The following is a 13,995-nucleotide window of genomic DNA, read 5'->3' as shown; positions in this document are numbered from 1 at the left end:
TCAAGTAAGAAAAATTAACAAGTACTCACCATTAAGCAAACAGATGACACAAGAGAGGGGGATAAAATGGAGAACTGGTCATCATTTTATAATACTTACCCACTTTCAAAAGCAACAACCACAAAGGGAGATTTAATAATAGACTTTATGAAGCTTACAATTTTAATAAAATAATCCTCACTGGAAATATACCAAAAAATCTTAGTGCTCAAAGATTTTAAAAACTACGGTCGACCGTTTCATTAGAAAATAATTTAATTAATTAATTAACAAAGACTACACGAAATTCTGAAACACCTCTTTAACCTTTATATATTCTTTAAATACCAATAGATTTCATGGCAAGGTTCATACCACCATCATATACGTTATCAGACCGAGAAAAAATTTTCACATAATTGCTTTTTTTTATTCTGAAATGTTATTTGGAGTATATTCCAAGGAGCTTCTACCAGAAGGGTGGAATATCGCGATGAAGTTTCAAGAAAAGTTTACCCCAAAATAATAATAACCAGGTCCGTAGGAAAACGTGCCATCAGGGAGAGGAAAAATGCCAAATTGAATTAAAAGAAAAGCAGGTTAAACCAGCCACAGTACTAAATTACATCAACAATCAGCATCACCGCCAATCAACATTAGCATTCCCATGGCAACTAGGTCAGTCAAGGGAAAGAGCCAATCACAGGCCACCAATCAACAATACGCAAATTCATATTAAGAGACAAAAGAAAACAAAACGCCGAATTACCACGGAAACACTAAGCACATAAATTTTCAAATATAATTAAGAAGAAGGAAATGAAGTTAAAATTGAAATGGAATACGAACGTAAACCCCACACCCTTGTGGCAACTCGCTTGGTTAGTAACCTTGCCAGAACATTGTGTACCCGGCGAGTTGGCCGTGCGCGTAGAGGCGCGCGGCTGTGAGCTTGCATCCGGGAGATAGTAGGTTCGAATCCCACTATCGGCAGCCCTGAAAATGGTTTTCCGTGGTTTCCCATTTTCACACCAGGCCACGGCCGCTTCCTTCCAACTCCTAAGCCTTTCCTATCCCATCGTCGCCATAAGACCTATCTGTGTCGGTGCGACGTAAAGCCCCTAGCAAAAAAAAACATTGTGTTAACCCCTACCTATTAGGCCTAGCAGGCCACAACCAAGCATTAAGTATTAAATATACAATTTCCAAGAAAAAGAATTAATATTAACTTACAGTAGACGCAAGTCCCAGTAAACAAAGGTGGTTTACATTATGTCTGGGTACGCACTTCACCTTCCGAAACATTCAGTTCACCACACGGAATCAGTAAAAGGAGAGTTGAAAAAAAAAACTGTGTACCATCTTGCCGTAGTCGAGAAATAGCTTCAGCTTCATATCCTTACTTACGTATGCTAGAGGAAATCCTTAGAAGGCAGTCAAAATTTCCAGGCGATGAAGATGAAATTATAATAAAAATTGAAAGAAAAATTTCGAAGATCACGAGGGCGTAATCCCTATCAAAAAAATTCACCCTGGGTCCATGATAATTACACTATCCATCCCGCCAAGCAGAGAAGCACGCCGCCCTTCCATCTCGCCTCACTCTCAGAACGATAATGGCGACTACCCAGAAGCCTGCAAGACAATCCACAACCGCAATGATCACGTGCGCATTCATGCCCAGTGGAGGGGAGCGAGTGGCGAGGTAGTTCATACCGACGAAACTAGAATGCAGGAGAATACTGGAAAAAGGCACCGTCTGGCCATACACCACAGATGGGCACATTAATTACCTTTAAAGCCGGCGGAAATTCATGTTTATGAGTATTGAAAACCATGGTATCTGAGACCATGAATCACTTGATGAATAACGTAGCGGTAAACCAATTTAAAGACACAAATTTCAATAGCCATGCAGCCAGTACTAAAGTATTTACGGAGAGGGTATAAATTATTACGTCGGTAATAAGCCCAAGTAGGGTTTTAAATCTTGGTTTTCCAGGAGCGCAAGTGTCGCATCCATACATTTTTGAGTTTGGGCCAGTAATTTAACCTGTTCTTCTTTTTCACGAAGGCCCGGTAGCATGGGTACTAGATACGCCTGTGTTAACTAAATTGTCAATAGTAGGTTGGGCCTAGAGAGGCCAAAAGTTGTAAGGTTTGTGTAAATTTCCCTTGAGTTGGCTGTAAGAAACTGGGAGCCAGCCTCCTTGGTAAAATTTGGAGAGCACGTAAGCTCTTTTCTGAGATTTTTGTAACGATGAGTGGTGCCTTTGGAAGGCCGTAAATTGTAACGGTTGGAGCAAAGTGCTCTGGATAAAAATTATTTATTGGGATATATCCCACCTTATATAACTAATCGCTGCTTTAGTGACGTTGTAAAATTGTAAATTTGGAGCTTGAATCTCAATGAACCTGTAAATTATCTATTCTCAGGTTCTCTATTCTGGAGTCAAAATTGTCATTGTACCAGATTCCGTGTTCTTTCGCAAAGTGAAAAATTTTGTTTGTTAGCAATTCTGAAAAGAAATATAACCTTCATTCCTAAGTTTTAAAAGAATCTTTGACTTTCGTAGATAGACCCATTCAGCCCGCACCTTCTTTCACCTCTCAGATAACCCCGGAACAGGAAGATCCGACGCTGTAGGTTAAACGGGTTGAGATAGGAGAAATAAATAAATAAATAAATAAATAAATAAATAAATAAATAAATAAATAAATAAATACATAAATAAAGAGAGAAAGAAAGAAAGAAAGATAGAAAGAAAGAAAGATAGAAAGAAAGAAAGAAAAGAAAAGAAATAAATTTCGATTCTAATAAAGAAGAAATACAAATACTTGAAAAGAACCTGGCAGACTTTTGAACAGTAATGGAAAACACAGAACTGTAAAATGAAATGAAAAGTTTTCAGAAAAAACATTTGAGTTTGATTTATACCCAATGAAAGTAGCACATGGGTAGGTGAACATAAATACAGTCTTGAACACAGATATCTGACAGGAAATCGCAAAGTAAGAGAACACATAGAGTACAATGTAGCAACTGTGTATATTAGATTATGTATTGGCACCACAAGGGTGAAAGGTGTACACTCTTCAGTCTATGGCAACCAGCCACTGGGATTGTTCGAATTCAGAGGATATATGATAACTCTGCATAATACCTAAATATATTACCAACAGTGTTATAGTGTTCTGGTACGTGGATACAAAGTGTGCTGTGGTTGATCGCCTTCAGCTAATCCTTAATTCTTTGGAAGTTAACTACCGACCACTGCCACAGATGTACATCACGAAGTTTTTAGCCAATTCTTTAATCAGAATAATTCTACCTCATCATATCCGGAAAACTCCATATTTGATGTATGCTACCGTGGTGCTTACACTTATCATAGGGTTATTCTATCTTTCCGGACAACTAATAACCGGATATTTTAAAACATCAACCCTTCAAAATTCTTGCGAGCACATATTGAACATTTCAACACACTCATGAACAGGAAATGACTATTCCCTCCCTTGACGTGATTTATTTCTCCGTTCACAAACGAATATACTCAGGGCTAGATTATTTTACTCCAGGATGGTATTTGAATTTTACAGGATAAGAATGGACAGATGATTGTAGAAGTAGTGAAACATCTACAACATCTTGTACCCGCAATCATTCTCGCTACTTCTGTTACTTTTCGGGAGATAGAGGAAGCAGAGGAGGTAGGGGAGGAGGAGGAGGTACCCATAACAGCCACCGCCATCTTGGGTAGTAACCTCTAAGTAGTAATTAGCGTCGGGAGGGGCATCTTGTTGTAAACTAAGGATGGTCTCCTTCAAGATAGTAGATGAGAGGTTAGGTTCGCAAATGCATTAAAGTTAATAATAGCTAACGGAATACTTTTTCAAATTATCCGCCACCACAATTCAAAAGTAGTGGCTAAAGATAGCATCACAGTACTCAGTGGATTAAAGATGGCATCTGGATAGAATTTCAAATTGCCGCCACCACATGTTAATGTATGTAGCTAAAGATAGCAGCACGATGCTTTGTTGATTAAAGATAGCGGATGACAGCGGACGGAATTTCTTCAAATTACCCGCAGTGCCGTAAAGATAGCAGCACGGTGCTCTCGTGATTAATGATGGAGGATGACAGCTGTCAAAAAAAAGCACTGAGATTTTTAATTTCCCACCACCTCCACGATTAGTTTCAGTACTGTAAAGATAGCAGTACTGAGGTAAGCGATGCAAGATGGCGGGTAAGAGCTGACGGAATTTTTCAAATTATCCGCCACCACATTTCGAAGGTAGTAGGTAAAGAGGGCAGTCTTTATATATATACCACTATCCTCGTTTTGAAGTACTAAAACAAAATTATATCATTTGTTACCTAGCAACCAAAATTTTATTCCTTGAATAACAACAATTGTAAACTATACTACATCTTTTTAACCTCAAGATCAGCAAGAGTAGCAAGAGTGCTCAAGAACCTCTACATGAACTTCTATTTGTAATTCAAGAAAATTGTCATAAGTGCTACCATTGTGTTAACTTCTTGCCATTTTTTGTGTAGGCTGATGAGGACATGGACAGATGTCGAAACCAGTCCCTTAATAAATTAAATTAAATATGTTGCTACATTGATTTGTGCAACAGTGTTATTGTATTGAAAAGGTGGAACATTTTTCCTTTTTTTAACATTGTTACTGGAGATCTCCCCAGTATGGACACTCGCACAAAACTCAGCTTTGGAGCAAATATAGCCATTATTTATGTATGTGCTGCAATTGCAAAATCTAGCAGGTACAATGAGGTTTCTTCATTCAACATTTGTCTTTATCTAATAATAGTAATGGTGTATTGTTTTAGTGCCGATAGTATCCGAGGAAAAGTTCGGCTAGCCAGATGCAGGTCTTTTTGATTTGACCTGCATGTTATCTCGTAACCAGTGATAATTGAGTGGCTAAATCTTAATTTCTAAGCATTATTTTATGACTACCAATGTGGTTTCCTACGTAATAAAAATATTATGAATGCAATGGTTGATATTTTGATTCAGCTGCAAGAGCCGAAGACGAAGGTACAGTTTTGAGGAACAAGCGGGAGCACAGGTGTGTTAAGTCTTAAGCAACAATTTATTATGACTTAATTCGGCACTTATTTATTCCCTTGAATTGTTTATTCTAACGTTTGAGTATCTTTCTACTGCGTTTCTAGTCTTGTACCACTTACATTCATCTTTGTCGTATGATTCCTCTGTGTACATCCGGCTTACATTTTACCCTCGCATCTAGACGGCTCCTCAATGAGTGTTACTGACCACACTTCTACTAATGTCTGGAAGCAGAAAAGGGGTCGTCCTGGGCTGAGAAGAAGTGGATGTACATGATCTGGGATTGATCAGGAGAAAACTCAAGAAATGTCCTTTGCACTTTTCACAACACGGACCACGCATTTTTTCTGTCTGAAGATCCTACCGCAGAGAAAATGCCTCATAGGGACCATTCTCCGGTGTACATCATGAGGTGTGACGAGATGTTGCTGTCTGGCTGAAGAAAGAAATACTTCTACGCTGTGTGCGATCGCATGTACCTGGCTACATCTCCAGAATTTGAGGTCTTGTGGGAATCAAAACCCTCGTATAGTAGTTAGTGGGTATATAAAAGAAGGAAAATTATTACATCGCGTGCGGCTTCAGCCTGGCATGGCGTGACGGTCGTGCGCACAGATAGCGTGGTGCTGCGGACAAACGACTTGCCACCAAACACGCAGCAGTGCGGCATCCCTCCAGTGTGGTTCATACGTGCATGGTTAAGTTACATGATGTTCTGAACATTTTGTCACATTACTGAGTCCTCGTTTACCATCACACGCATGTGCGTTCGGTAGTGCTCTGTTAGACTAACTTTCTAGCTTTAGACTTGCCACAGATATTTCAACAGTATGGCATCTCTTCTGTATTTGCTTCGAGAGTAGAATTCTCCTGCAAAAGTGCTTACTACAGATAACACAGGTTAGGATTATTACCCGTGTGAGTCCACATATGACCTGCTAGGATGCCTTTCTTGTTGAAGGATTTGCCACAGACATTGCACAGAGGGGCTTGTCGCACGCTTGAGTCCGTACGTGACGTACTAGGTGGAATTTTGTGCTGGCTTCTCGCCTTTGTGAGTGCGCAAATTATCTCCTAGGTGTCCTCTCCAGCTGAAGGTTCTCGCCTGTGTGAATCCGCTTATGAACTTTAAGACTGCCTGTACGGCCGAAGGATTTTCCACAGACATTGCAGATGTGTGGCTTCTCGCCTGTGTGAATCCGAATATGATTTATGAGAATGCCTGTACGGCCGAAGGATTTCCCACAGAGATGGCAGCTGTGTGGCTTTTCTCCTGTGTGAGTACGCATGTGATCTGTAAGACTGCCTTTTTGCCGGAAGGATTTCCCACAGACATTGCAGTTGTATGGCTTCGCTCCTGTGTGAGTACGCATGTGAACTGTAAGATAGAATTTTTGACCGAAGGATTTACCACAGACGTTGCACCATAGCGACTTCTCGCCTGTGTGAATCCGCCTATGATTAATGAGACTGCCTGTACGGCCGAAGGATTTCCCACAGACATTGCAGATGTGTGGCTTCTCGCCTGTGTGAATCCGCCTATGATTCATGAGACTGCTTGTGTGGCTGAAGGATTTACAACAGACATGGCAGCTGTATGGCTTCTCTTCTGTGGGCTTCTCTTCTGTGTGAGTACGCATGTGAACTGTAAGGTGGCATTTTTGGCCGAATGATTTGCGACAGACATTACAGCAATATGGCTTAACGCCTGTGTGCTTCCGCATATGAACTTTAAGAAGGCTTTTATTGCTGAAGGATTTTCCACACACAATGCAACAATTTGGCTTCTCGCCCGTGTGAGTACGCATGTGAACACCAAGACTGACTTTTTGACTGAAGGATTTGCCACACACATTGCAAAAATATGGCTTCTCGCCCGTGTGGGTACGCATGTGGCGTGCTAGTTTGCATTTCTGGCTGAAGTATTTGGCACAGACATCGCATCTGAAACAAGGTGCTCCGCCATCTGGAGGTCGATGACCCACGTAGCTCACGCCTGGTCTCGATCTACAGTAACAAATTAAAACGATGTAACCAATAGTTCAACTCCACTACAACTGTCACAGACTGGAAATGATACTGAACATTCCACTAACAGATATCCCATGCACAAAGCTCATTACACATCAACGTACTCATGGGCGTAAACAACACCTCATGTCACATTCAATGTAGTCATACATTTGAAAAGCTGTCACTTGTTACGTGGATGTTGTCCTTTCCCACTGATCACGATATCACGTGCTAGAAACTTCTGACGATTTAGGAACGTGCGAGCTCACAGATAAGTTCTTTTTAATAATACATGAGAAGTGGTCCAACCTAAAAGTTGAAATACAAGCTATTTAATCAGGCAAACATCTATTAAAAACCTTATAGGTCTGTCTCTTATGTAAAGGACGGCATATGATTTGGAGATCTGATCTTGTTCAACCACTCTGCAGTTTCTGGCAGACGAGTAATATTCTTTGTAAAAGCCCATGTTGTTGAGGTTGTTTTGAGAGTATCTCAGTGTAGTAGATATTAATAAAGTTGAGAACATTGCTTCCCGACAGTCAGCGAGATATGCTGAACAATGGGAACTCGTTTATAAAAATTCAATACAGTTGCGCAAACATACGTATTGTATTTGTAATTTGTTATCATTTCAGTGTGGAATTCTATTACGTCACAGTTTGGTTATTTGTAATTACGTAGCTTTGATGTGGAAACAAACAGAGCCGACCTATATATAGGACGGTAGGTTCATACAAGGAAGTTGATCCATACTACCATGTAATATATCAGTCTACGTCTTAAATGCTGTGTTTAACAGAGACCGTATGCAACACAGAAGCCACTAATCCTGATTATACCTTCGAAAAGCTGAAAGAGAGCATACACATGACGGCAGTTTCCATAACATAGACGCATTCATTTCACCTCCAAGTACTGATGTCATAGACATAAACAATATGGCTTGGTTTGAATCATGCTTATCGCATGTTCCACAATTTGTCATTTAATTATGCAAATGGCTTCCTTCAGCTTTGTTTTTCAATATTTACATGTGTCAGTCTAATGACGTCCAGTAGGGAGCAGCACACGCTATGTTTTTATCTGTGAGGTCGTTCGTTTCGCTGGAGCGATAATTTGTACTCTGTGGAGTTCTTCTGTTCTACGTGTGGCGGATACTAACAATGGCTGGCGCTATGTTTGGTGTGGCATTTTTATGCTTTAAATATTCATTCAATGTGTTCAAGCCTGGACCTTTCACGCTAACTGCTATCCGATTTTACCATTGATAATCACAGGTATGTGGTAGTTCGGTTTATATTTGGATTTGGTGACGAGTTATTCCCGTATGTTACGGTCGATGGCATACATCTTTCCGCTCCGTCGTACGATGTGCTTTGAATGAATGTGTTTGTGGTCTTGTTGTGATAACTGAAAACGGGTCTCTCTGGTTATGATTTGGTGCACTGCGTGCTTTAATACTGCGTGATCCTCATGATGTGCCCCTTGTCTCGACCGCAGGAGATACCAATCCAGGTTGTACAAGGCGCAACATGCCAGTGATGTGAATAAAGTAATGTTCAGTTCTGACCTTATGTGTAATTGCACGCCGCACGCAAACATTTGAGTACGTGAGACCCGCTGATAATGACCGTGGAGTCATAATTTATGGTTTGTATTTGACTACGAAATCTGAACGGCCTTTCGTGTTTTATTTTCCCGATACCGTCATTGTGTGTGCGTGAATGTGGTATGCATGTGACTTTGGATCTGTGGGGGAGAAAAGGATGATATGTCGATCGACCTGCTGTATTTATCTTTCTAATTCTGCGCCTTGTTTGTTCTCAGCGCACAGCTATATATTTTATTTATTATTCATGGCCGATGCTCAGCTTGAGTACCCGCCATGTTGGTTTCATATTTGCGCATGGGCGTACCTATTGTATTCTTTGATCTGTCTTGGCTTTGATTGGTCCATGGAGGCTGTGCTCAGTCTCATCTGTCGTTATTCTTATCTGCTTTTTGTTCTCCGGCGCGGCTTATTGTTGTGCTAACGTTTCACATTGTTAGTTGCCTGAGGTAATATGTGGTGCAGTGCCTTGCATATGTGAATCCGGGTAAAGCGGGTGACCTGGTTGAATAGTTTATGATGGAAGGAAGCTGCTGGTAATGTAATAGCGATGTGTCGAGGGGCAGTGAGCATTTTAAATTACGTATCAAGGTATGTCCATGAGTATTACGATTAATTTCCTTGTTTATTTTGTGTGATTTGTTTCTCTTTGTTTAAATTTTTCTCTCATATTTATTTAATAAAAACCCTGGTTTAAACCATTTCTTCTTTTATTTCAAATAGATGTAGTCTTGCCCTTGTTACCTGATTACAAGGGGGGGTTTTCAGCTCAGGGTTATGTATGTGCCTAGCCCAGTCGACACGACCCGGGCCTCAAATATAGTTCCCCATGGATATTTCCCTAATGTAGTGATAGATGGGGTGGGTGTGGCTCAGTTTGTAATGTTTTATTACTATGTTTTGAAAACCTGAAATATCTGAACCGAAATGCAAGCTATCACGTTCTTGAATATTCCTACAAGTGTTCCTTTAACACTACAGCTAAAAGGAGCGTGCAAATCAAGGCTTGAACGAAAATTCAACATAACAGGAGATTCAAACGCACTGTAGCGGATTTCGCTGTTATATGAAGGAAGAAATGAGACAACGTTTATTACAAAACTTCAAGGAGCATGTGATAATGTTTAGGGATATGATAACATTGTTGGATATAATCGAAGTCTGTGCCTGTCTTCCCACCGCAAGGTGATTCTAGATACTAGGAAAGACGACCGAGAAATACAAATTTCATGGTTCAAGGTGAGATTCGCTTGCAATAGGAGCAACGAAAAACTCGATCAAGTAGGGAAAAATACATCATAATATGATGTGGTAATTTCCTATCGATGCTGTATGCACTGAATTCACATGGCCCGGTTGAATGCATGACTTCCTCACAATTAAAGTAGTGGGTGGCTCGACACCGTGTTGTTACTGCACTCGTAGTACAAAATGAGTGGATAAAAACGGAGATATTGATTCGAGATACGACAGGCTAGACCACTTGATCACCACACAAGATTTTGATATTACCACCACAAAACAACAGACGGCAGAAAATAGGACACTTGCTTGTATACCATACGTTTCATGGCATATCATGCTAAGCAAAGTTGCATTAGACTGTTGCAATTCTTCTTTGTGGTATTACGTGATTTCTGTTAGAAGTGATTTAGCAGGTTCTCAATTAGTTTTCCGGTAAAATGTTATTTCATTTTGTATTGATGAATATTCTCCAAGAACCAGTTAAACTGCCGTAGTACGTGGCGTGTCCCAGGTGATGGATACGGGGTCCCCACCGCCGTGCCAGCAGACTTGAGTGGAATATAATAACTCTTGCGGACCAAACACGGCAACTTGGCGGAGATGGAGACGTCCGGTATGGAACAGTTGGTCTACCTTTCTGGAAGTTAATGCAGAAAAGAGCGTATCATTCCTTCTCCACAGGAGCGGTTACCAAATTCGTCTCTTCTCCGTGTCCGGAGCGTTGTAACTACCTGTTGTCACGAGCCCTAAAAGTCTTTTCAGGCCGGCCGTAACAGAACACCGTCACATACTTATGGAAATATGTGTCAAGGAATCGGAACCAACGTTACGGCATCCTCTTGAAGGGAAGTGCGTTGGCAGGGTCCAGTCAGCATCAACAGTATGCAAGCGTTACCGTCGCACGAGGTTAGACGGCTAAGCAAACAAGTACCCCCATTCTCTATCGCATCACTGAAATACGTCTGGACGAAGTAGCGAAATAGGCATAGCACACGAGAGAAAGCACATAGGCATCAGTGAAGTGCAGGAAAAAATGCGAGTGGAGAAAATCAGCCGTATTGGGGTGCGGATACTAACTGAAATACCGCGGAAACCTATGAAAAACTAATTGCGTTGGCATTGTTATATCAGCAAAATTTTGACCGTTGAGTCTCCGAAGTGCAAATGTATAACAATCACTTAATGTAACTTACTAGTAGGGCTAGGTGCGCTCTAAATACGCTGAGTCAGCATGTTTGCTGCTTCAGCAACTGAGGTCATTGACCCCAGTCACCTGACCGTGAAGTCACGACCACGTGCTTTTGTTTGTAAACAAAGCCAAGTGGTTTCTTGACAGCCACGTGCTTCTTGACAGCTGTCAGCGGCCATCTTTAACTCTCTTGGTGCCAGGCGGTAGTGCGAACATCCATCCTTTAAATTGCCAGAGCCGATCTGGTCGGCCGTTAACAAGCCATTCGGAAGTTGCCAGAGCCGATTACATCGGCCGGCTTAAAATTCTGTGATATACATAATTTTGAGGCAACCTATAGTGAAATGCATACTTTTGTTACAGCCTGTAGTAAAGGGGCTACACGTCATTGTGTGCCTGGCCTTGCTTTGGCAGTTCTAAGAGGGTGTTATACCTTTCACAAGAGTCGTTTCCTGTGTTTACAAATACCGCTAACCGGTCAGTAAGAGATTGCTCCTTGCAGTGCGTGGTTTTGTGACAGGAAAATGGCATGTTATTCACGTGATAATTTTTCAGCAGGTATTGATGACAATAAATTAATGCAGTATTTAGAACAGTGCGAAGTTAACGCTGATGATTTATCAGATAGCGATAGGGAATTTAGTTCAGAGAGTAGCGACGAAATTATACCGGACACGTCCGCGGAATCACGGCAGCCAAAGGAGAGAAGTTTAATTATGTCTAACAGCACTAAAGCTGCTCTGAATATGGTGGTAGATGAAATTCGTGATAACGAATATGATGATGATGATGATGTCTCTGGAGAACATTTTGTGGAAATTTGTCCCAATGAACCTGACAACATTCCTCAACCTCCTGTCTCCTTCAAGAAAGTTCTTGGACCTAAACATGCCCTACCGTCTGATTCTCTGCCCGTATCACACTTCTATTTACTTTTCACTTACTCTCTGCTAAACCTTATAGTCACATATAGTCCTCTATCATTACCTAAATGCCGGACTCCGCGGGCGAAGTGTAGCGTGCCTGCCTCTCACCCGGAGGTCATGGGTTCGATTCCCGCAAAGGTCAAGAATTTTTGCCTGGACCTGAGGGTTGGTTCGAGGTTCAATCAATCTAAGTGACCCTAGGTGATTCCAATTGAGGAGATATCTGAGGGTAGGGGACCCCGGTCTGGAAAACCAAGAATAATTACTGAGAGGATCCGTCTCACTGACCATGATTCATCTCATAAAGTGCAGGTACCGAACTGAGCAGCGGTCGCTTAGTAGTTCAAAGCAAATCACGGCTTTAGTGCCATACATTTCTTAACTTCGTAAATTCTGTTGTATTGTAAAATTATTTTTCTAATATATACTACAACCGAAAACGAGAAACTACTTTTTCTGAAAACAAAAAACTATAATATCAACTACTATTTTTTACTTATTTCATAATTCAGAATTATTTTAATACTGTGTTGTCCACACGTAGAAAATTTGTTGTCAGTATTTGCCAAACATCGATACATACAAGCGAATTTTATCGGTGAGTAAAATTATCTTGTTTTTATTAGTGACATATGTTTGAATTTTTATTTTTTACGTTTTTATTTTTCTCGTTCAAATTAGTTATTCTATAGAATTGTATTTAGAAATACATTATACATAATTACGTATATTCTTTTGTATCGTAAATTATTTTTTCAAAGTAGATATTGAGAGAGAAAGTGCAAAAATATATTTCTCATCCTAAAAATAAACGTTATCGGCAACTATAAATCAACAATAAAACGTTTTTGACTCTTTATATTACTCCAAACCAGTTTCTTATTCTTATTCTAAATTATCCAACGGTAAAACAGCATCTTTGGTGACTATGATCGTTAAGGCGCTGAAGTCTGACACCAAGGTTAGCCGGTTCGAGTCCCGCTAAAATTTCACCATCAGAATGTTAGCTGGCACGGTAGGCGAGGTGCAAGTATACAATTTCTAAAAGTGTGCTTTAAATTCCAAACCTCTTCGTAGTGCTTGAGGGCATACAACGCTGTTGATGGTGATTCATCTGTTGGATGGGGATGTCAAGCCTTGTACAGGCCCCTTGATGCTGGAGTAGGCTGTGCCGGCATCGGGTTTTACCCTCTTTCAAAAGTGTTGTTAAGAGCCCCAAATCTTAAGTTCAGAAGAGACCTGGGGACTCTAAGCAGGGGGATACCGTCAACCGCCTCTAAGCGCCCAGTTCAAGGCCCCAAGTGTCCATCCCAAGTTAACGGGCAGGGAACACGGTAGGCGTTGTTATACATGCTCTCTTAGAAGCCTCGTTTGATTCTATAAAACTAAGCGCTCAGCTCAAGGCCCCGAGGGTCGCTCCCAAGTTAACAGTGAGGTGTATGCGTGGTTAAGAGACCCCAGATCCTCTCTTATACCAGGCTGGGTGATACCGACACGGAAAGCAAGAGCTAGGCGAAGGGCCTTAGTCTACGGCTGACCCTAAAGTCCTGTGCTTTAGTAGTTTTTAACTAGACATAGCACCGACCGCTTCCTTGAGGACACTTACCAGAAGGAAGTCAGTGCGTAAACATTTGTTACAACTGTAATGCAAACGTACGCACTTTCTGCCTTGCTCTCTAGCAACAAGTCCCAGTTCACCGGATGTACTCTGTGTGAAACGAACGGCAGTGTGTTAAGTACTGATTATATAAAATCGTATGTGCATATAAACGAATAGGCAATTTACGGTATTCCCTCACTTTCAACGAAGATCACCATCGTGATTGATATCTGCTAAAAAAAAGTAAGTTTAATTCTTTGATTATTATTATTAATTTGGATTTTTTACGGTTTCTTTTGTCTTTTTTTTTTAGAAAATCATCGT

At 40.8% G+C, this 13,995-nt stretch overlaps 1 protein-coding gene across 3 annotated transcripts in view; it reads right to left on the bottom strand.

The window, feature by feature from the left end:
- Positions 1 to 4,362: 4,362 nt before the first annotated feature.
- LOC137502855 (zinc finger protein 569-like) overlaps positions 4,363 to 13,995 on the bottom strand; it is a 73,046-nt gene continuing 63,413 nt past the window's right edge. For all 3 annotated transcript variants that reach the window (XM_068229998.1, XM_068230000.1, XM_068229999.1), the window contains one exon: positions 4,363 to 7,093. In XM_068229998.1, coding sequence (XP_068086099.1) covers positions 6,154 to 7,093 — 940 coding nt within the window. In that variant the 3' untranslated portion in view covers positions 4,363 to 6,153. The remainder of the gene's footprint in view (positions 7,094 to 13,995) is intronic.

This window comes from Anabrus simplex, chromosome 13 (assembly GCF_040414725.1).
Source record: "Anabrus simplex isolate iqAnaSimp1 chromosome 13, ASM4041472v1, whole genome shotgun sequence".
NCBI lineage: Eukaryota > Metazoa > Arthropoda > Insecta > Orthoptera > Tettigoniidae > Anabrus > Anabrus simplex.
This window is presented reverse-complemented; position numbering and strand designations above follow the sequence as displayed.